The sequence below is a fragment of the Dendrobates tinctorius genome, unplaced genomic scaffold (genome assembly GCF_039654945.1).
Source record: "Dendrobates tinctorius isolate UK_male_01 unplaced genomic scaffold, ASM3965494v1 ptg000037l, whole genome shotgun sequence".
Lineage (NCBI taxonomy): Eukaryota > Metazoa > Chordata > Amphibia > Anura > Dendrobatidae > Dendrobates > Dendrobates tinctorius.
In genome coordinates, this window is record NW_027361705.1 from 21,446,381 (window position 1) to 21,469,930 (window position 23,550).

The window sequence follows — 23,550 nt, forward strand, 5'->3', positions numbered from 1 at the left end:
CATTCTTGCAAAATCAATGCTTTTATTTTGTCTGAATTTGAAGGTTTTTGTTTGTCCACCCGTCTCTTGATGATTGACCACAAGTTCTCAATGGGATTAAGATCTGGGGAGTTTCCAGGCCATGGTCCCAAAATCTCTATGTTTTGTTCCCTGAGCCATTTAGTTATCACCTTTGCTTTATGACAAGGTGCTCCATCATGTTGAAAAAGGCATTGTTGATCGCCAAACTGCTCTTGGACGGTTGGGAGAAGTTGCTCTTGGAGGATATTCTGGTACCATTCTTTATTCATGGCTGTGTTTTTAGGCAAGACTGAGAGAGAGCCCATTCCCTTGGCTGAGAAGCAACCCCACACATGAATGGTTTCAGGATGCTTGACAGTTGGCATGAGACAAGACTGGTGGTAGCGCTCACCTCGTCTTCTCCGAATAAGCCGTTTTCCAGTCCCAAACAATCGAAAAGGGGATTCATCAGAGAAAATGACTTTACCCCAGTCCTCAGCAGTCCACTCCCTGTACCTCTTGCAGAATATCAGTCTGTCCATGATGTTTTTTCTGGAGAGAAGTGGCTTCTTTGCTGCCCTCCTTGAGACCAGGCCTTGCTACAAGAGTCTCCGCCTCACAGTGCGTGCAGATGCACTCACACCTGCCTGCTGCCATTCCTGAGCAAGCTCTGCACTGCTGGTAGCCCGATCCCGCAGCTGAAACACTTTTAAGAGACGGTCCTGGCGCTTGCTGGTCTTTCTTGGGCGCCCTGGAGCCTTTTTGGCAACAAGGGAACCTCTCTCCTTGAAGTTCTTGATGATGCGATAGATTGTTGACTGAGGTGCAATCTTTCTAGCTGCGATACTCTTCCCTGTTAGGCCATTTTTGTGCAGTGCAATGATGACTGCACGTGTTTGTTTAGAGATAACCATGGTTAACAGAAGAGAAACAATGATGCCAAGCACCAGCCTCCTTTTAAAGTGTCCAGTGGTGTCATTCCTACTTAATCATGACAGATTGATCTCCAGCCCTGTCCTCATCAACACCCACACCTGTGTTAATGGAGCAATCACTGAAACGATGTTAGCTGGTCCTTTTAAGGCAGGGCTGCAATGATGTTGAAATGTGCTTTGGGGGATAAAGTTAATTTTCTAGGCAAATATTGACTTTGCAAGTAATTGCTGTTAAGCTGATCACTCTTTATAACATTCTGGAGTATATGCAAATTGCCATTAGAAAAAATGAAGCAGTAGACTTTATAAAAATTAATATTTGTGTCATTCTCAAAACTTTTGGCCATGACTGTAGTTGGCCCTCTTTGGATCACCTTGTCTTGCACCGCTCCTTTCATCTTGATTCACTTCTCCAACATTCACAGTTCTCTTTAGTGCTAAAATTTCAGCATGAGCAAAATCTTGGATTGGTGCATGAACACTACTCTCTGTGCTTGTAGTATTGTCATCAATAATGTACTGTGCATGGTGTACATCTGGAAGATAGTGCTGCCCAGAGCAGGAAAAGTAGGGCCTAGTCAACTCCCCAAACTACAGAGAGTCTGAGCACTTGCTGTGTTCAGTAAAGGGCCTGTCACACTAAGCGATATCGCTAGTAATATCGCTATAACTTGTGACGTTATAGCAATATTGCTAGCGACATCGCTGTGTCTGATACTTACCTCCGACCGCTCCCCCTCTGGTTGTCGCTGATCGCGCGAGAATGTCCTGGACTGTTTCTCGTCGTCAGCTTCCTGCGGCGCTTCCTGCTGTGACGACGAGCGACGCGTGGAGGCGGGTGGGAGGACGCAGGATCGCCTGGTGTGACAGGTAAGTAGCGACCCCCGTCCCCAGCGATGTCGCTGGTGAGATCTGCCTGTGTGGCAGCTCACTAGCGACCACTTAGCGATATACCAGCGATCCTGACCGCGTCATATCGCTGGTCGGGATTGCTGGTACATCGCTAAGTGTGACAGTACCTTTACACCCACTAGACATTTGTAACTTCATTAGCATATTGGATGAAAGGCCAATATCTCTTATAAAACCTCTCTCAAAGGCCTCAATGATACGGTTGTACTTCTGTTTAATCTTCTGTAGCTCTGCTAGATCTCTCAATGATAACCTCCCTCTAACCTACCTACATCACTGGTTGACAGTTCATACACTATTCATAGGCAGAAATCTGCCAAATAATGGTTGGGGGCAGAGATGTCATGAATACTGTGGAGATAGCAAGAGCTTATGATTGAGAGGACTAGCAGATCTGCTGCAGATAATACAGTGTTTTATTAAGACTACAGCAAATACAGACTGCAAGCATAGCACAGGTCTTTTCCTCCTTCCACACACACAGAACCCCGACTGGGGCAGCGGAGCTGCCTTAGGCTACTTTCACACTTGCTTTTTTTTGCAGCGCGTTTTCCCCGCAAAAAAACGCATGGAAAAAACACATACAAATGCTGCGTTTTTTTCAAGCATTTTTATGCGCATGCATGAAAAAAACGCAGCGTTTTTATGCGTTTGTACGTGTTTTTAGTGCATTTTTAACGCGTTTGCGTTTTTTCCCAACATTAGTTGGCCTCACCAAAAAAATCAAGATAGGGTTAGGATTAACACTAACACAAACCATGACTTTACTAACCCTAACCCTTAACCAAACCATACTAACCCTAACCCTTAACCAATACAATACTAACCCTAACCCTTAACCAAACCCTACTAACCCTAACCCAAACCCTAACCCTAAACCTTAACCAACCCTAAACCCTAACCCTTAACCAAACCATACTAACCCTAACCCAAACCCTAAACCCCCTTAACTAACCCTAACTCTAACCCAAACCCCTAATTTCCATTGTCTAACCAATGGTCAACAAAAAAAAGCATGCGCAAAAAAATGCATACATGAGCATGCCGATGCGCACGTATGCGCATCCATAGACTTACAATGGGTGTCTTGCTGTAAAAAAACGCATTGCGCGTGCATGCGTTTTTTTGAGGCAAGTCGGACACCCAAAAAATGCTACAGGATGCATTTTGTGCGCCCGAGCGCACACCACAAAAAAACGCATGCGCATGCGCACATAAGCGCATCCCATGCAAAATATAGGAAAAAAACGCATGCGTTTTTTAGCGCTAAAATACAGCGCAAAAAAACGCAAGTGTGAAACGAGCCTTAAATAGACCATTCAAAGCCTGGAGGTGGAGACATGGTAACAGTCAGTCCCATCCAGCTCTTTTGGCCGTTCCTAAAACCCGGACCCAAAATGCAGGCCCATTAAAAAAAAACCCCTTTTAGCAATATCTGTACTGGAGCCTGCTTTCCTGTTTTCACATTAGCGAGACTAATTACTTTGGTGACACATATCTCCTATCCACATAGCTCCTATTACAGGTAACAGCTAGGTTACTCACTGCTTAGATATCCAAATATGTATGCCTGTGGGTAGCTTTCTTATGTCATACTTTCCTATTTTCCACTGTTGTGAGTAAGCATCTTTTGTAAATCAGTAAATTCTTGGCTTCAGAGCTGTCAGATAGCATATGGGCTCGATTTAATTAAATGTAAATATATGTAAATGAGCAAGCTCTAGTTGGTGATAAGCATGCAAAGTGTGTCCTGATATTTTTATATTGTAAGGTAAGTGTGACAGAATGGGCTACTTTATGTAAGGCAATGCAATATTAGCAGAAAAAAATATCTACTTACTCACTTTTCTCATTCAAATCAATATAATAAATTGTATTTTCTTATACTCATTTGTTATGTCTGATAATCTTCAGCATTGGTAAAAACTAAATTAAAGGGGTTCTCCAGGATTTAAAAAAAAATAATCTGCTTTTTAACCCCTTCAGGTCACACCACTCCTAAGGGTTGTGTCTGGTACTGCAACTAATCCCCACTCAAGACATTGGGACTAAACTACAAATACCAGGCAAACACAAGGGCGGCGCTCTTTCCAGTTCTAAGGAAGACCTTTCTTCCAAATTCTAGACATCCCTTAAAAAAGAAAGTAAATCTGTTCTTAACTAATGCATTTTCGTAAACGGACACATTTATATTTTTCATAGATTTCATTTATGCAATTTATATTTTTCTACAAAAAAAATCAGATATATATCCAGTTATTATACCTTAGATAGTACAGAAATATGGAGAGCCGATTGTGATAATAAAGTTACCGTAATAGAAAAGCTTTACCATACAATTATTACTACTAATACTATAATACCGTATATTATACACAGTCTGTATTACTACAATACAGTATATAATCCAGCATATCCCATTAATATTGTGTCTGCTACTGGTTTACAGTCATGACTATATACAAAATGTGATTTTACTGTATATCTGTAAATAAGGTGTAATGCAAAAGTTTTGACCCTTCTATCATATATAATTTTTATATTATTCAGGGAACACTGGAGAAAAAAACCTGTAGACTTTAAGCCATGTTCAGATGTAGTTTATCAGCAGCAATTTCCAGTACAGGTGGATGCGATTTTTAAAACCCCATCTACATATAAAAAAATCTGCATGAGAATAACAACCTGCTGTGGATTTTAACATCTACAGAAAACTCATTCTAGTGTGGAAAAGCTGCTAATCCCAATATTATCCCAGGAATGCAGATATTTTGGAATCTTGATTTATATGATATCACATAAAAATGGCAAATAAATCAGTTTATTTTACTATACTATATATATATATAAATGTACAAATATTATTGCAAAAAAAGTACAAAAAAAAACCAGATTGTGGCTGTTCAATACATTATGTGGTGTAGTAACCACTGTGTCCGCTAGGGGGCGCTGTGTGGATGTCCCAGGAGAAAGGATGAATGGCAGAATACTGAATGGCCGTTATGTATTCAAAGTGGGTGGCTTTGAGATGGAGACTTATGTGTGGATCAGCAGTGATACTGCTGAGGTGTTGCTTTAATGTGACAGGGAGAAGTCTCCAGGTACCTAGAGAGATGGGCGGACCTGGTTACCTACAAACCCACCCAGGGGGTGTGTTTAAAGAACACTGTTGTAAAGGGTGTGTAAAGGCTTGAAGGACCTGTGATGAGGTCAGTCATGTGACCCGGTGGGCGTGGCTATGAACCATATAATGTGGCCAGGGTAGGTCACATGTGGTGAATGTTTGGACCAGGTTGGTCCAGTGTGGAAGGTCCCACTGAGATGGGGCTTCCTGCCTGACAGCACGTGTGGACGCTGTGAGTAATGGCTGCAAGTGCCTGAGAGTTCCCTGGAGGGAATGAATGTCTGCAGTATGGAGAAGCAGCCATGAGAGAACCCTGACGGGGTGAGATATAACTGGGAGGCTGAAAAGCCTGCGTATTGGACATTGCTAACAGAGTGAAGCTCTGTCATGGACTCTATGCCGTTTATATATTGCTGGTCATGGTTTATGATGTTTAATAGACCGCATGGACCTTTCTGAGTTTATGGAAAACCTGTGCCGGATCTGATTTTGTGGCTGCCAAGCGAGTGATCCCCTACTTAAATGACAGCACTACCTCACAATTGGTTCAAGCTTCAAGAGATTTTTCTTTCCCAATGTAGAAAAAGCAAGTACAATATTTTTAAAAGTACCAAAATGAAGTAGATTTTGACATAGCTTTTATTCTAATTCTCCCCAATTAGAATATTAAATGATTCTGCTTATATGGTGAAAACTAAGCCAAGTGTAGGTCGTCGTGCTACAGTTCTGTATTGGTTATCAATATTATATTTACTTAAATGGTCACTGTCATTTTATCAAAATTCTGTTTATTAGATTGCCAATGTAGCCACTTTCCAAAGAGTAATTTATCTTGTATAGCAAAAGTATGGTGTCCTGGATGAAAAACTCTTCTAAAAGTTATGACCATTAGGGGCTTTATTTCCTTGCATTTTGCTGTCCACTGCCTGTTGTCAGGACTGATTCCTTTGTAGTTACAGACAAGTGGAAAAATTACATGGAGTTGTGATGTGTCCTCACAACACTGCGGGGTCTTATACAGACAGGGAGTTACAACCTACTTACTGCAGGGAGATCATAGCACACAGAAGGTGCTGAACTTTATATATTGCATGGATCGACATTCTCTTGTTATCTTCACATCCCTACTAACTAATCATATCGGTACTCTAACTTCCCCTATTCTTCTGCTCCTTAATTTTGCCGTCAACTCTCTCCGTTTCCCATTGCCTTCTTGATTCTTATAGCACATTAGCACATCTACTCTCCCCTTCTGTCTGTCTTTGACTGCTGTCTCTCTCCCCATCTATAAAATAGAAAAGAAGAACAGCATCTCTTCCAGGTGATTAGAAGTTTTCAAAAACATTATTCTGCCAAAATGCAATGGTTCGACTGATGTCATGTTGAAGAGCTAGTAAGTTTAATAGGTTAAGCTTGTAAAGAGCCAGCTGGTGTAGGGAGCCCTACAGGCAATACTCTCTTGGAAAGAAAGGTTGTGGAGTCAGAGTCCATTTTGGTTGGAGTATACAATAAATTGGTACAGTAGTACAATGCAGTATGTGATATACGGTACATTTTTTCATAAGAATTTGGGAAAGTTATGAAATGTACTCTAAGGGTGTGTGCACACGCTGCGGATTGTGCTGCGGAATTTTCCGCGTGAATTTGACTAAATCCGCAGGTCAAAAGACCTGCGGTTTATCTGCAGACTGGTCTGCAGTTTTCCCATGCGGTATGACACCTGTCATGGAGCAGATGCCAAACCGCTGCGGAATCCGCACAAAAAGTGACAAGCTGCGGTTTTGAAACCGCAGCAAATCCGCATGAAAAATTCCGCACCGTGGGCACTGCGGTTATTGTTTTTCATAAGTTATAACGGTACTGTACACCGCAGCAAAAACTGTGGCGGATCCGCGGGGCCAAATCCGCTGCAGATCCGCAGCAGAATCCGCAGCGTGTGCATACACCCTTAATGTCTGTTCTCTTCCTGATCTAAGGATCTCGGTTTTTAGTTGAGATGAATCTGTGCTGCACTTTATGTACATGCTCAGTAGTGACCAGTGCTGTGGAGTCATAGATGAGATGGATCTGTCCTGCACTTTATGTACATGCTCAGTAGTGTCCAGTGCTGTGGGTTCATAGATGAGATGATCCTGTGCTGCACTTTATGTACATGCTCAGTAGTGACCAGTGCTGTGGAGTCATAGATGAGATGAATCTGTGCTGCACTTTATGTGCATGCTCAGTAGTGACCAGTGCTGTGGGGTCATAGATGAGATGAATCTGTGCTGCACGTTATGTACATGCTCAGTAGTGACCAGTGCTGTGGAGTCATAGATGAGATGAATCTGTGCTGCACTTTATGTTCATGCTCAGTAGTGTCCAGTGCTGTGGGTTCATAGATGAGATGATCCTGTGCTGCACTTTATGTACATGCTCAGTAGTGACCAGTGCTGTGGGGTCATAGATGAGATGCATCTGTGCTGCACTTTATGTACATGCTCAGTAGTGACCAGTGCTGTGGAGTCATAGATGAGATGAATCTGTGCTGCACTTTATGTACATGCTCAGTAGTGACCAGTGCTGTGGAGTCATAGATGAGATGAATCTGTGCTGCACTTTATGTACATGCTCAGTAGTGACCAGTGCTGTGGAGTCATAGATGAGATGGATCTGTGCTGCACTTTATGTGCATGCTCAGTAGTGACCAGTGCTGTGGAGTCATAGATGAGATGAATCTGTGCTGCACTTTATGTACATGCTCAGTAGTGACCAGTGCTGTGGGGTCATAGATGAGATGAATCTGTGCTGCACGTTATGTACATGCTCAGTAGTGACCAGTGCTGTGGGATCGTAGATGAGATGAATCTGTGCTGCACTTTATGCACATGCTCAGTAGTGACCAGTGCTGTGGGGTCGGAGATGAGATGAATCTGTGCTGCACTTTATGTACATCCTCAGTTGTGACCAGTGCTGTGGAGTCATAGATGAGATGAATCTGTGCTGCACTGTATGTACATGCTCAGTAGTGACCAATGCTGTGGGGTCATAGATGAGATGATCCTGTGCTCCACTTTATGTACATGCTCAGCAGTGACCAGTGCTGTGGAGTCATAGATGAGATGGATCTGTGCTGCACGTTATGTACATGCTCAGTAGTGAGCAGTGCTGTGGAGTCATAGATGAGATGAATCTTTGCTGCACTTTATGTACATGCTCAGTAGTGATCAGTGCTGTGGAGTCATAGATGAGATGAATCTGTGCTGCACGTTATGTACATGCTCAGTAGTGACCAGTGCTGTGGGTTCATAGCTGAGATGATTCTGTGCTGCACTTTATGTACATGCTCAGTAGTGACCAGTGCTGTGGAGTCATAGATGAGACGAATCTGTCCTGCACTTTATGTACATGTTCAGTAGTGACCAGTGCTGTGGGGTCATAGATGAGATGAATCTGTGCTGCACTTTATGCACATGCTCAGTAGTGACCAGTGCTGTGGGGCCGGAGATGAGATGAATCTGTGCTGCACTTTATGTACATGCTCAGTAGTGATCAGTGCTGTGGAGTCGTAGATGAGATGAATCTGTGCTGCACTTTATGTACATGCTCAGTAGTGACCAGTGCTGTGGGGTCATAGATGAGATGAATCTGTGCTGCACTTTATGTACATGCTCAGTAGTGAGCAGTGCTGCGGAGTCATAGATGAGATGAATCTGTGCTGCACGTTTTGTACATGCTCAGTAGTGACCAGTGCTGTGGAGTCATAGAATCGTAGAGTTGGAAGGGACCTCCTGGGCCATCTGGTCCAACCCCCTGCTCAAAGCAGGATTCGCTAAATCATCCCAGTCAGATGTCTGTCCAGCCTCTGTTTGAAGACTTCCATTGAAGGAGAACTCACCACTTCTCGTGGTAGCTTGTTCCACTCATTGATCACTCTAACTGTCAAAAAGTTTTTTCTAATATCTAATCTGTGTCTCCTCCCATTCAGTTTCATCCCATTGCTTCTAGTCTTTCCTTGTGCAAATGAGAATGAAGTTGATCCTTCTACAATGTGACAGCCCTTTAGATATTTGTAGACAGCTATTAAGTCTCCTCTCAGTCCTCTCTTTTGCAAACTAAACATTCCCAAATCCTGCAACCTTTCCTCATAAGACAGGGTTTGCAGACCGGTCACCATTCTGGTCGCTCTTTTCTGAACTTGCTCCAGTTTGTTGATGTCTTTTTTAAAATGTGGTGCCCAAAACTGGACACAATATTCCAGATGAGGTCTGACCATAGAGGAGTAGAGGAAAAAAATGACTTCACGTGATCTAGACTGTATGCTTCTGTTAATACATCCTAAAATTGCATTTGCCTTTTTTGCTGCTGCATCACACTGTTGACTCATATTCACTCTGTGATCTATTAGTATACCCAAGTCTTTTTCACATGTGCTGTTGCTTAGCCCTATTCCTCCCATTCTGTATATGCTTTTTTCCATTTTTATTGCCCAGATGTAGTACTTTGTATTTTTCCCTGTTAAAAACCATTCTGTTAGTTGCTGCCCACATCTCCAGTTTATTTATATCTTTTTGAATCCTTTCTCTCTCTTCTCTAGTATTTGCTATCCCTCCTAGCTTTGTGTCATCAGCAAATTTAATCAGTTTACCCTCAATTCCTTCATCTAAATCATTGATAAAGATGTTGAACAATACAGGGCCCAGGACAGAGCCCTGTGGTACCCCACTTGAGACATTCTTCCAACTGGATGTGCAGCCATTTACGACCACTCTTTGGGTCCGATCACTAAGCCAGTTATGAATCCACCTAACAGTTGCCTTGTCCATTCCATACTTAGTCATTTTTTCAATAAGGATTGTATGAGATACTTTGTCAAATGCTTTGCTGAAGTGAAGATATAGTATATCTACAGCATTTCCCTGATCCACCCAATCAGTGATTCTGTCATAGAAGGAAATTAAGTTAGTCTGACATGACTTATTAGTTACAAACCCATGCTGACTCTGTTTAATCACTTCGTTCTTATCCAGGTACTGACATACATGTTGTTTAATTATTTGTTCAAAGATCTTTCCTGGTATAGAAGTCAGACTCACCGGCCTATAGTTGCCTGGGTCCACCTTCTTCCCCTTTTTGAAGATAGGAACAACATTTGCTCTTCTCCAGTCTTCTGGGACTTCTCCTGTTCTCCAAGAATTTTCAAAGATTATGGAGAGGGGTTCAAAAATTTCTTCTGCTATCTCCTGCAGTACTCTGGGATGTAATTCATCTGGACCTGGAGACTTGAATTCATTTAGGTTAGCTAAGTGTTTCCTCACTATCTTTCTGTTTATAGATATCCTGGATTCTTCTATTCCCTTAATAGGACAGTGAAGAACAGTTGATGTTACATTTCCTTTCTGAGAGAAAACAGATGCAAAATAGGAATTTAAAAGTTCGGCCTTCTCAACATCCTGTCTTACCATTTCATCATTTTCATCCTGTAAAAATCCTATAGCATCTTTGACTTTTCTTTTACTTTTGACATATCCCCAAAATCCTTTATTATTGCTTTTGACATCTCTTGCAAGCCTCAATTCATTGTCAGCTTTAGATAATCTTATTTGTGTCCTGAAGATTCTGCAGACAGCATTATATTCTTCTTTAGATATGCCTCCCTCTTTCCATTTTATAAACATTTTTTTCTTCCTTTTTAGCATGTGCTTAAGTTCTGTGTTCATCCATCCTGGCTTCCTTAAATGCTTCCTATTCTTCCCTCTTTTCGGAATTGTTAACAATTGTGCTTTGAGAATTTCATTTTTCAAGATTTCCCATCCTTCATGGACATTTTTGTCTTTAAGGATATCCAGCCATTGGATCCCTTCAATTCTCTTTCTGAATCCCTTAAAATCTGCCTTTCTGAAATCTAACCTTTCATAGATGAGATGAATCTGTGCTGCACTTTATGTACATGCTCAGTAGTGAGCAGTGCTGTGGAGTCATAGATGAGATGAATCTGTGCTGCACTTTATGTACATGCTCAGTAGTGAGCAGTGCTGTGGAGTCATAGATGAGATGAATCTGTGCTGCACTTTATGTACATGCTCAGTAGTGACCAGAGCTGTGGGGTCATAGATGAGATGAATCTGTGCTGCACTTTATGTACATGCTCAGTAGTGACCAGTGCTGTGGAGTCATAGATGAGATGAATCTGTGCTGCACTTTATGCACATGCTCAGTAATGACCAATGCTGTGGAGTCATAGATGAGATGAATCTGTTCTGCACTTTACGCACATGCTCAGTAGTGACCAGTGCTGTGGGGTCATAGATGAGATGATTCTGTGCTGCACTTTATGTACATGCTCAGTAGTGACCAGGGCTGTGGAGTCATAGATGAGATGAATCTGTATTGCACTTTAAGTACATGCTCAGTAGTAACCAGTGCTGTGGAGTTATAGATGAGATGAATCTGTGCTGCACTTTATGTACATGCTCAGTAGCGAGCAGTGCTGTTGAGTCATAGATGAGATGAATCTGTGCTGCACTTTATGTACATGCTCAGTAGTGACCAGTGCTGTGGGGTCAGAGTTGGAGGCGGAATTCAGGGAAATTGAGGAGTCAGAGGTTTGACTTAAGGACTCCACAGCCCTTTTGGAAAGTATGCAAATTAGCTCTTCCAGAAAGCCTGTCTCTCTAGTATTGCCTGTAGGTAAAGGATAGGTATAGTGTCAAGTGTAAGTTCATGTCTGACCCATCAAAAACACTTTACACGTGACTACAGACTTCACAGAAGCCCATCCGTAGACAGCTGTTCCTAGAACATCTTCGTCCAGAAGGAGAAAAATAAATTTGCAGATCTAATAGGTGAGGCATGATTATAATTCTAGAGTGACTTTTATATATTTAATTAAGTGATGGGTACTTGGCTTAGAAACGTTGAACAATATTTCACTACATCAATAGCTTCTTGGCACTTATTTGTCATTGAATTGTCTCCACCTGGGAACAATAGGCTGGTAATGAAGCCCACCAATCTGTAGATCCACTGTGTCAGGATCGGTCTATGTATGCTCGTCAGTCTACGAAATGTAACAATTTTTGAAATCTTTGGTGAAAATGTGTGCTTGATCGATCCTACTCTACCTTTCCTCTACGTATATGTGTGAATATAATACAATTTCATAGTATCTGATTACATATCTCCATGCACCTCTTTGCGTATTTTATCTATAACAGCACTAGTGTTCTCGCTATGATCACTAATTTTGTACAATGGCCACCAGAATAACACTTCATGTCACAGTGTTTAATTTTATATCTTCTACTTTGTTAATAGGCATTATACATTCAAACACACAAAACTATATTCATTATTGATGGCAAATACTGTGGTTAGTTCAATTTTGGAAAATAGAGAAGAGCAATAATTATTTTCAAGGTCACTATGGTACATAAATGTTTCTTTATGGCTCTCATATCCATACTTTATTATTATGTAATATATATGAGCACCATTTCTTGGTATTGATTATAAAGGTAAACAATTGTTCACTTCACATTTCTGTAATGTATATGCAATAATGTGGATGGGGAAAGCCACAATTTACCACTTGCTTCTGTCATTTCATTTCAAGGTTTCTTTCTGTAAAAATGTTTCTTCTAAATTTTATGAAACTATTAAACTTTAAAAAAAAATACTTGGTTTGTCCTGATATTTTAATAAAAGTTCTAAAATAAAATACACATGGGTAATGCAAAAATGAGGTATACAATAGGACTAATAAATAGCACTGCTATACACCATTTTTTGATTGAAAGTCCAAGATCGTGCTCTCTTCATCCAGGTGCTCTTAAAAAATGTGAACGCTGCCACATAAAAAAAAAAAAAAAAACAGTGGACAAGGTTGGTCTATCGCAGCCCACTTCAAAAGGCGAAGGGCCCCAGCAAACCAATCCCTTTCAATCCAAGCCAGAAGGCCATAGCGAGAGCCTGAGAGTTGTGGCTCTCCTTTGCCAAAGCTCAGGGAAGTCCTAAACTGTGCTCTTCGGAGAAAGACTGTAGGAGAAAAAAAGCCCAGATAGGGTCTTATCCAGTAGACTAGAACAAGTTTTTATCATATTATACTAACCTCATAAGCAGTGCGGAATCACTCCACATATAACATTCTGACATAAAATGTGCTCCTGGCAGGAAAATAAAAAACACCCCCATCATTGCCAGAAGGCCCAGGTTCAGGGTGTGTGCTCAAAATAAGTGTGAAAGAGAATTGATGTGCAAATGTGCCATAGAACTCAGTGGGTTTCCCACACTCAGTGAGTTCAGGCACCCCAGGGTCACAACTCTTGGGACACCGTACACCTTGGCTTTCAAACTTACCTGACCTAACAGCTTTGATTCTGTGAGGCCATGTCTTAGTTATAAAAAACGAGCGTGATCTCACCGTAATAAATCATTGCATGCCTGTTTCCATCTTGAAGAGTGCCGAATCCAAAGCTGCTGACCCACAGCGAAATCCACCAAAATATGAGAAATGGGAAGGCCCCTCTGATTAAAAAATCTTCAAAACTTTAATTCATATAAAAAAGGAAGTGTTTTATTGCTAACATGTGGAGATTTTACTCTTCTTTTTTGATATGAAATAAAGTTTTGAAGATTTTTTTAATCAGAGGTGCCTTTCCACTTCATATATTTCTGTGGGGCCATGGTTTCCATCCGATGGCTATATAAGCCACCTGGCGTATTAACAAGCGCAGCAAACCTAGTATGCATAACATATAAATCTACTATGGTGGCCCAAGCCAAAGCCACCTTCTCGAAAGATACTACAATTGATCTTAGCTAAAAGGACAAAAAGCGATACCATTAGAGCACTAAAGGTGACACTGCTGGTGGAAATTCAGGTACACAAGCTCACCTGCAATATAAAGACCACTTTAGTCTAGTCACACAAACATTTTGTGTTTTGACTTTTTGGAGAATCCTTGCCATATTACCAGACTCAAAGTGTAGCTGTAGTCTAAAATTGCCATATTTAGTAGGGAGCTGTTATGTCCCTACGAACCCCAAGAATTTCTGCCCTAGCAAGGGCAGTCCACACCTTTTCCTAACAAAACTTGACCTAGGTGTCCCTAATGGCCTCTCAAACCTTGGTCCCAACATCAATGAATGAGCCCTAAATAACATTCATTTTCCCATTCCTTGAGAATCCACTAATTCTGTAGCATAAAGCGGCCTCAAGATCATATTCTTCTACATTTCAAAATCAGTGCATCCTTATGATCAACAGGAAGAGCATTTCCCAAGTGCTCATCAAATTCAGTAGGGTGCAAAATGAAGAACAGACAAAGTAGCATCTTTAGAGGCCTTAAATTTTTGTTACTGTCTGGGATCCAGATATTTCTGTGTATACAAACCTGTCTTCATGCATTTCATGATTTACTTTCAATACAAATCCCTAGTGTCCAACACAGCATGCAAAACAGAACAATTTCTTGACGCTTGTCACCAGAACGCAGCGATGAAACCACTGTGGCTGAAATGTATAGTTTTCAAGAAAGAAAAAGACAACCGAGAAATCTTACAGAGAAACTACAAGATACGTATACAAAAAGGAAACATCCAAGATCCCTAACAGCCCACATGGTAACACTGCTCTTATTTTTCTCCATGCCATCTCTAATTCCCTTTTTTTAGGGAATACGGTAATCCAGGAAATGCATATCCCATGGTACCTTGTCCAGAGATTACACAGGAAAGTGTGGCTAGGGCAAATATAACACAGCTAGCATTTTACACATCATTTCAAGCTGCAAATAGGAGAGCAAACAGGTTCAGAGGAAAAGGCACAGGAGAGGCAACATACGCAGCAGCATGCATGTCACAAGCAGGGTGTAAACTCTATCCCAATGCAGGGATGAGAAGAGCCAATTGCCTGGCAATAGTTATACATTACTTACAGGAATCCAATGACAACACAGCCCTAGGCTTTTTTGCAGTTCTCAGAGTATTCTTAGATTAATGCTATGTCATGTCTCCAGCACATTCCTCCTGATATTTTATTATTCAGAAACTACAAAATTTGTAAAATAAAATTAGCAACACTCATCATGATGACACGCGAGAATTCACGTAGGAACTGGCTTTCACTGTGATCTGTAAAAGAACTTTTTCAATAATATACAGTTCTGTGCAAATTAATTGGGACAAAGCATTTTTTAAGTAAAATCGTAAGTTGGTTACCAGTCAGTGATTCAAACCAGTTTTAACTGCTTTGAACAGGTGTGAGTGGCGCCAATCACGTGGCACTACTCATTAAGGTAATGAATATGCACGTGCCTCCACTCCCATGTCATTGCTTGCGTTGAGAAACATGTGATGGTGTCTCCACGGCTTGTGTTTTGCATATATTTACATACTTCCCATAAGGGTGGGGGCATTGCCCTAGAATCACTGCGTTGAGAAACATGTGATGGTGTCTCTGCAATGTTGGATGTTGATCTCCATGAGTTCATTGATCCTCATTTTTCACAGTCTTCTACTAGGCATTGCTCCTACTGGCCAGTTTCCTACTCCACACTGATGAGGGGCAATACCCCGAAACAGCTGTCTGTGGATGGATACCATGTTTTGGCATAGGTGGTTTCCTTCATTGGAGACTGCCCTTCCCATGGTTGTTCCCTCCCGGGGAAAGACCTGGCTAGTCATTGCTTGCGTTGAGAAACATGTGATGGTGTCTCCGCGGCTTGTGTTTTCCACTCCCATGGGTGTGGAGCGCATATTCATTACCTTAATGAGCGGCGCCATGTGATCGCGCCGGAAGTGCTGCTGGAAGCCAGGACCATGGAGATGCTGTGAAGGCACCGGGACCACCGAGATGCTGCTAGGGCATGCTGGTGGGTGAGTAGGATATGGGAAAAGGAGCCATGTATACCAGGAGGCGATGCGGGAGCCATGCATAGCAGGACAGGGACCGGGGAGCCATGCATAGTAGGACAGGGACTGAGGAGCCATGCATAGCAGGACAGGGACCGGGGAGCCATGCATACAATGACAGGGTCCGGGGAGCCATACATACAATGACAGGGACGGGGGAGACATGCATACAATGACAGGGACCAGGGAGGCATGCATACGATGACAGGGACCGGGGAGCCATGCATACAATGACAGGGACGGGGGAGCCATGCACACAATGACAGGGACAGGGGATCCATGGATACAATCACTGGGATGGGGGAGGCATGCAGACAATGACAGGGAGGGATGCATACAATGACAGGGACGGGGGAGCCATGCATACAATGACAGGGACGGGGGAGCCATGCATACAATGACAGGGACGGGGGAGCCATGCATACAATGACAGGGACGGGGGAGCCATGCATACAATGATAGGGACCGGGGAGCCATGTATACAATGACAGGGCCCGGGGAGCCATGTATACAAGGGCAGGGACAGGGGAGCCATGCATACCAGGATAGGGATGAGGGGACAATGCATACTCGGCTTATACTCGAGTCAATAAGCTTACCCAGTTTTCCGTGGCAAAATTACGTGCTTAATTAAAGGCTACAATACCAGATACAGCCCACATACAAGGATAGTGCTATTTTTATATATATATTTGGCGGGTTGTGGGCGATAACTCCAACATACACTTCTATCTCTTGAGATTGTGGCCCTTTACAAAGTTTAGCATCCGTTGTTGTGCTAAATAATAAACTACAGAATATAAATAATATGGATAGCAGTGATTGATCATATAAAACCATTCACAACAAGAAACAATTTCAAGGCATTAACTTTAATTATAAAAACTAATTCACTTTTCCTTTTTAACTTTTCTTTGATTCGATAAATCATAGATTTTCTTATCTAGTCTCCTCTGTAAATGAGCTTTCTTTGTCGGGTCTAGTGAGTGGTCTTTGTGCCCGCTTCCTGCATAAAGCATACCTTCCCGGCTGATTCTCAACCGTGCATTTGCTTTTGCTTTATCGCCACAGCCATGAACCTAGAAGACATTAACACATATAAATTACGAAAATTTATAATGGAGTCAACTTGTTCAAAAGTAACAGCTAAAAAACTTGATTCATAGGAAGAAACAACGATAAACTAAAATGGACAAATACTTTCCCAAAAAAGAAATACAGTGACTTGATGGTGCAGATCATTTGATTGTAAAGCTCAGGAACTTAGGGTGTAATGCTCTTGGAGCCGGTAGATGCTCTTGCTCTGCTATGCAGGATGTTTTAGCCATGCCATTTATCTGACTTTTTTACCACTATCTTGGACTTTGTATTTATCCACAAATGAAGAAGCTTTGTTTGCTCGTGAAGCTGGAGTTTTCATGTTCTGCACTGATGTTATTGCGTTCAGGCAAACAAATCTCCTGTGCTCCGAACTAGAAGGACATCAGATGGGGGTGAGCTGGATTACTTTCCTCCTGTTTCATGGCGCTAACTTCATCCTGCTTATTGGCTGAGGTCTTACTGATAAATCTATGCTAAGGAATAGTCATCAATATTTCCATTCTGAAAAGCCTCTAAACATTTAATGAAATTACTACGTAAGAATCTTGATTGCAGACTCTCTTGTTTAAGTATATTTGTTATCTACACTTATGGCCGAAAGTGGTGGCACCTTTGAAATTGCTCCAGAAAATGAAGTATTTCTTCCAGAAAATTATTACAATTGCACCCCGTCTTATCCATCATATCCATATAGAGTTATCCCGTCACTCCACAAAACTCCAGAGTCCAGAAGTAGTGGTTTTACACCACTTCTGATGCTTGCGATTGTGCTTGGTAATGTAAGGCTTGCATGGAGCTGTTCATGATGGAAACTCATGTCATGAAGCTCCAGGTGCACAGTTTTTGTGCTGATGTTAATGCCAGAGGAAAGTTGGACTCTTCAGTTCTAGAGTCACTAGAACATTGGTAATTTTTCTACCCTGTGGTCCTCGGCACTCAGTGACCCCACTCTGCAATTTTCCGCGATCTATTATTTTCTCCATGATGCAGACGTGTTGTGAACGGGGATGACACGGTTATACCGATTTCTCTTATTGACAATAATAATCTACTGAATGAGCCGGATATTACTCCATCACTATCAGTATATTAATCTGAAGTGTTATCACATTTCTTATTAAACAGACTTTTTTTTATAATTAATTGCTTTTCTGGGCAAAGAAAAAGATTGGGAAGCATGATTTGCATTAAAGAATAGAGAATTTAGAGAGCTTTTTCAGGCTGTCACTATATATCACAGCTATACAGTAGACAGAGCGCTGATAGCGGATGAATATTTTTTATCTCGACTTCTCTAAAGCATTTGACACTGTCCCACATAAAAGATCGGTAAGTAAGATGAGAAAGCTTGGGCTAGGGGAAAATGTGGGTAGATGGGTAGGTAGCTGGCTAAGAGTGGTTATTAATGGTGCATACTCAGATTGGGCCAGGGTTACTAGTGGGGTACCACAGGGTTCTGTATTGGGGCCCCTACTATTTAATATATCTATTAATGATCTAGTGGATGGCTTACACAGTAAAATATCAGTATTTGCAGATGATACAAAACTATGTAAGGTAGTTAACACAAAGGAGGACAGTTTGCAACTACAGACAGATTTGAGTAAATTGGAGAATTGGCTGAAAAATGGAAAATGAGGTTTAACACAGATAAGTGTAAGGTTATGCACATGGGAAGGAGAAACCGATGCTACAATTACTTACTAAATGGGAAACTGCTGGGGAAATCAGACATGGAAAAAGACTTAGGCATCTTAGTCAATAAGAAGCTAAATTGGAGTGCCCAGTGTCAGGCAGCTGCCACCAAAGCAAATAGGGTCATGGGATGCATTAGAAGAGGTCTGGGGACACGAGATGAAAACATAATTCTCCCTCTGTACAAATCACTCGTCAGACCACACTTGGAGTATTGTGTGCAGTTTTGGACGCCGGTGCTCAAGAAAGACATTACTGAACTTGAAAGGGTTCAAAGGCGGGCTACTAAAATGATAAATGGAGTTGGTTCACTACAATACCCAGAAAGGTTATCACAATTAGGTCTATTTACTCTAGAAAAGAGAAGACCTAGGGGAGACTTAATATATATGTACAAGTATATCAGAGGGAAATACAGAGATCTCTCCAATGAACTGTTTGTACCAAGGACTGTGACAAGAACAAGGGGGCATTCTCTTCGTTTGGAGGAAAGACAATTTCAGCACCAGCATAGAAGAGGGTTCTTCACGGTAAGAGCATTGAGGCTCTGGAATTCTCTTCCTGAGGAAGTGGTGATGGTCAACTCACTGAATGAATTTAAGAAAGGAATGGAAGCTTTTCTTGTGAGTAACAGTATAGAAGGTTACGAATAATATAATATTATAGGTAGATGGTTGACCCAGCTTTGGGGAAGGAACTTTTTTCCCTATGGAGAAAATTGGCTTCTACTCTGTGGGTTTTTTTGCCTTCCCCAGGATCAACAATGCAGAACAGCTGCACTAAAAATAGGCTGAACTAGATGGACATAAGGTCTTCCTTCAGCCGTCAAAACTATGTTACTATGTAACAGTAAAACGGAACTGTCAATTTACAATTTAGAATAATTTTTTCTATCAATATCCAATTTACTGCAGACCTCACAAATGTCCATTGGACTTCATCCTTGACTGAACATGAGCCCTGCTCCATTCACTGTCTGTGGAATTGATGGAGGCATCAGAGGGCTTTCAATGGAAATTTTCAATAAAGCAGGACCATCACAAACTCCTCCTCATGGTGGCTATGCAGCGAGAGGGAACAGGGAGCTAAGGAACCCCATTTTACTGATTTTTGGAGGTTCTAGGGGTCCTGAAAATTCTTAATGTCCATCGGGGTAAACCGCTTTAAGCTTGGTTGGACAATCATTCTGGGCATTTGTCATACAGTGACAGTCTATTCCGATGTGACCGCTGCAGAGATCCCCAGCCGATTTTGGGGATGCCAGGAGTTGGACCCCTGCAGATCAGATACCAATGACTGCAGATCCCCTTTGATTTTGTCAGCATTGCATGATGTTATCACACTAGCTGCCATGAAAACTCATAACAATGCTATCAACAATAATAATAATAATACATTTTATTTCTTTAGCGCTGACATATTCCGCAGCACTTTACATTTCAGAGGGGACTTGTACAGACAATAGACATTACAGCATAATAATAATCACATAGATCATAACAGATACCAAGAGTAATGAGGGCCCTGCTCACAAGCTTACAATCTATGAGGAAAAAAAAGGGAGACACGAAAGGTGGGTGGTAACAGTTGCCCTGATTGTATGGACCAACCGTAATTTTAAGTGTGTAAAAGTACAGACACAGAGGGTTAATGGATGTATAAAGCATGTGGGAACATGATGCGTGGAACCTGGTTATGGTAAAAACTTTTGGCTGTGCCACACAGGGATAGATCAGGTTAATGTGTTGAGGCGGTAGGCCAGTCTGAATAAATGCGTTTTCAGGGCACGCTTAAAATTGTGGGGATTGGGGACTAATCGTATTGACCTGGGAAGTGCATTCCAAAGAAATGGCGCAGCACGTGTATAGTCTTGGAGACGGGAGTGGGAGGTTCTGATTATTGTGGATGCTAACCTTAGGTCATCAGCAGAACGGAGGGCGCGGGTGGGTAGGATGTTATACTGAAACAAGGGAGGAGATGTAGGGTGGTGCTGAGCCATGGAGACCTTTGTGGGTGAGGGTAATAAGTTTGTACTGGATTCTGGAGTGGATGGGTAGCCAGTGTAATGACTGGCACAAGGTAGAGGCGTCGGTGTAACGATTGGCGAGGAATATGATCCTGGTAGCAGCAATCAAGACAGATTGGAGGGGGGAAGAGTTTGGTAAGAGGGAGATCGATTAGAAGAGAGTTACATTAGTCGAGACGAGAATGAATAAGAGAAACAGTAAGAGTTTTTGCGGAGTCAAAAGTAAGAAAAGGTCGAATTCTAGAAATGTTTTTGAGGTGCAGATAACAAGAGCGAGCCAGTGATCGTATGTGGGGGACAAAGGAAAGCTGGGAGTCAAGTATGACCCCAAGACAACGGGCATGTTGCTGGGGAGTAATAGTGGAACCACACACGGAAATGGCAATGTCGGGTATAGGTACATTAGTAGCGGGAGGAAACACAAGGAGTTCAGTCTTTGACAGGTTCAGTTTCAGATATAGTGAGGACATGATATTAGACACAGCGTTTAGACAATCGCTGGTGTTTTCTAGAAAGGCTGGCGTGATGTTAGGAGAAGAAGCGTATAATTGGGTGTCATCAGCATAGAGATGGTACTGGAAACCAAATCTACTGATTGTTTGACCAATAGGGGCAGTGTACAAAGAGAAGAGGAGGGGGCCTAGAACCGATCCTTGAGGAACCTCAACAGTAAGCGGAAGATGAGGAGGAGGAGCCAGCAAAAGATACAGTAAAGGAGCGGTCAGAGAGATAGGAGGAGAACGAGGAGAGAACGGTGTCCTTGAGGCCAATGGAATGGAGCATAGTGAGGAGGAGCTGATGATCAAAAGAACAAACTAATCCAAAGGAGCTGTTTCTGATGGCTAATGGATCATGTACACTGGTTTCTGCGAGTTCTGCTGCCTCTCTGACGAGTTATCTGTGTGTATGGCCAGCTTCCAAAATTACTATTCTGCAGCTGTCGTTTGGTCTCGCACTGATCGTAATGTGTGACAGAATCAGACAAGGCTCATTCAATCTGTCTTTGTCCCTGGGTGTTACGCGAACAATGTCCTGATCTCATAACTCTTTTTCAGATACCATCTGGAACTCACAAGCAGGCAGATGCCTGATCTAATGGGTGGCGTGATGAACGGACCTCGCCGAAGATGAGGCAATGTTCCTCAACTCTGATCCTCTCTACCTACCAACAGATCCTGTTCTCACAATCTCCTTAGTATTGTACAGGTGATGGAATTATCTCCTGGCCAATCCTAAGGAAATCCTGAAAACATGATCTGATGGTGGTTCTTGAGGACTGGAGTTGGTGAATGCAGATGCAAGGGGACATGGGCAAAGATGGCTATAGCACTGCCCAATATAGAGCTCACAGGTTGCTTTGTCCACATAGATTGCAGTGTTTTAATATTACTACATGGTTATGAGTTTGATTAGAACTAATATACAGTATGTCCTATATGACCTGCATTGCCGCTGCTGTAGAAGTGATGGGGCTGACCTGTAGTAGTAGACACCACTGCATAGATAAGAGCACCAGGAATGCAGGACTCCCAAGATATCTTTAGAGTGGCTTTATTATGCCAGTTACGATTTGGATCCCCATCACTTATACATGGAAAATGAGTTTACTCCTACTACTTTTCCTTCCACAGTCTTCAGCAAGTCATGCAGATGCCTGTGCATCAAGAAACTATGGCAAAATCAAGGCTTGGGCTGTGTGATGCCTTTGGGGAATAAAACTATTTGGGGTCCTTTAACCACCCGGGCTTATTATTACAGCCTCAAAAAGGAGGGGTGTCTCTTTTACTTTTCTCACTTGGATAAGAAAGTTGAATAGCCATCTGGGAAGTTTGTTTTCTACAAAGGTGAGCTGTGTATGGACTTCTCATGTAAGTAGTGGCTGTCAGAGTAACAAATTAATGAGTGACTGGCTTTACAGCAAAGTTTCAAAGGTTCTCCAACTTTTAAACTTTCCCCAGGGCATAAACACCCACTGAAATGGGTATTGAATTTAGATAGATAAATGCCCACTTGCACCAGTTAAACTTGTCTATGTAACATGCATGGACCCAGCATACTGGCAGAAGACACAACTACATATTGATGCACGTTTATGGTTGCTGTTTGTGTTGGGGTATTTTCTAACCTAGACGACGTATCTCAGAGCATAGAAATCTCTATGACAAGATGTGACGATGCCATATGACTAGTCAGTAGAAAGGCAGCCTTAATGTGACAATACCCATTGGATGGCCATCAGCCAAACCCTACGATTTTACTGGAACTGGATGATCATCGAATTTATAGCATGGAAACTTGAAGACAGAAGTTGGAGTAGAGAAGGATCAGGCAGTTGGACTTCATCCAGTTTAATCCTTTGTTCTTACAAGAAATAATTGTCTGTTGGTGATATACTTCCCTCTCCCCATTTAGAACACATACACGCTCAACCTTGGCCAATAAAGCAAATATGCTTATGAAGGGGGATAACAGGAGGAATAGCAATTGGCCAAACGAGCTTGATCAGCCGACATCTATTTAAGGAGTATGGACACTTTAAGATTGACTTTACACACTTGCAATTCAGGGTCTCCTCACCCAAACGCAACAGACTCCTAAATGTACATGAATATGAATGTATATGTACGGTATATGTAAATGAATCTGATGAGTTTGGGACAGGAGATCTGCACCTGCTCTGTACAATGTGTTCTACTAACATACCATATATTGCAAATGCATGAGGCTGGCCTTATTTAGAGAATTGTAATATAGTGGTCTACAATTCTTTAGCATGCCCACGCTCTGCTTCTTCACTCGTACTGTAGAATCTATCGACCTGTAGGATTTTTACATCCACCACAATGATAATATCAGGAAATAGG

The 23,550-nt window shown here is 42.0% G+C and overlaps 1 protein-coding gene across 2 annotated transcripts in view; it reads right to left on the reverse strand.

Moving 5' to 3' along the window:
* Positions 1–16,715: 16,715 nt before the first annotated feature.
* Positions 16,716–23,550, reverse strand: part of IGHMBP2 (immunoglobulin mu DNA binding protein 2) — a 109,270-nt gene continuing 102,435 nt past the window's right edge. For both annotated transcript variants that reach the window (XM_073573896.1, XM_073573895.1), the window contains one exon: positions 16,716–16,943. In XM_073573896.1, the coding sequence (XP_073429997.1) occupies positions 16,755–16,943 (189 nt within the window). In that variant the 3' untranslated portion in view covers positions 16,716–16,754. The remainder of the gene's footprint in view (positions 16,944–23,550) is intronic.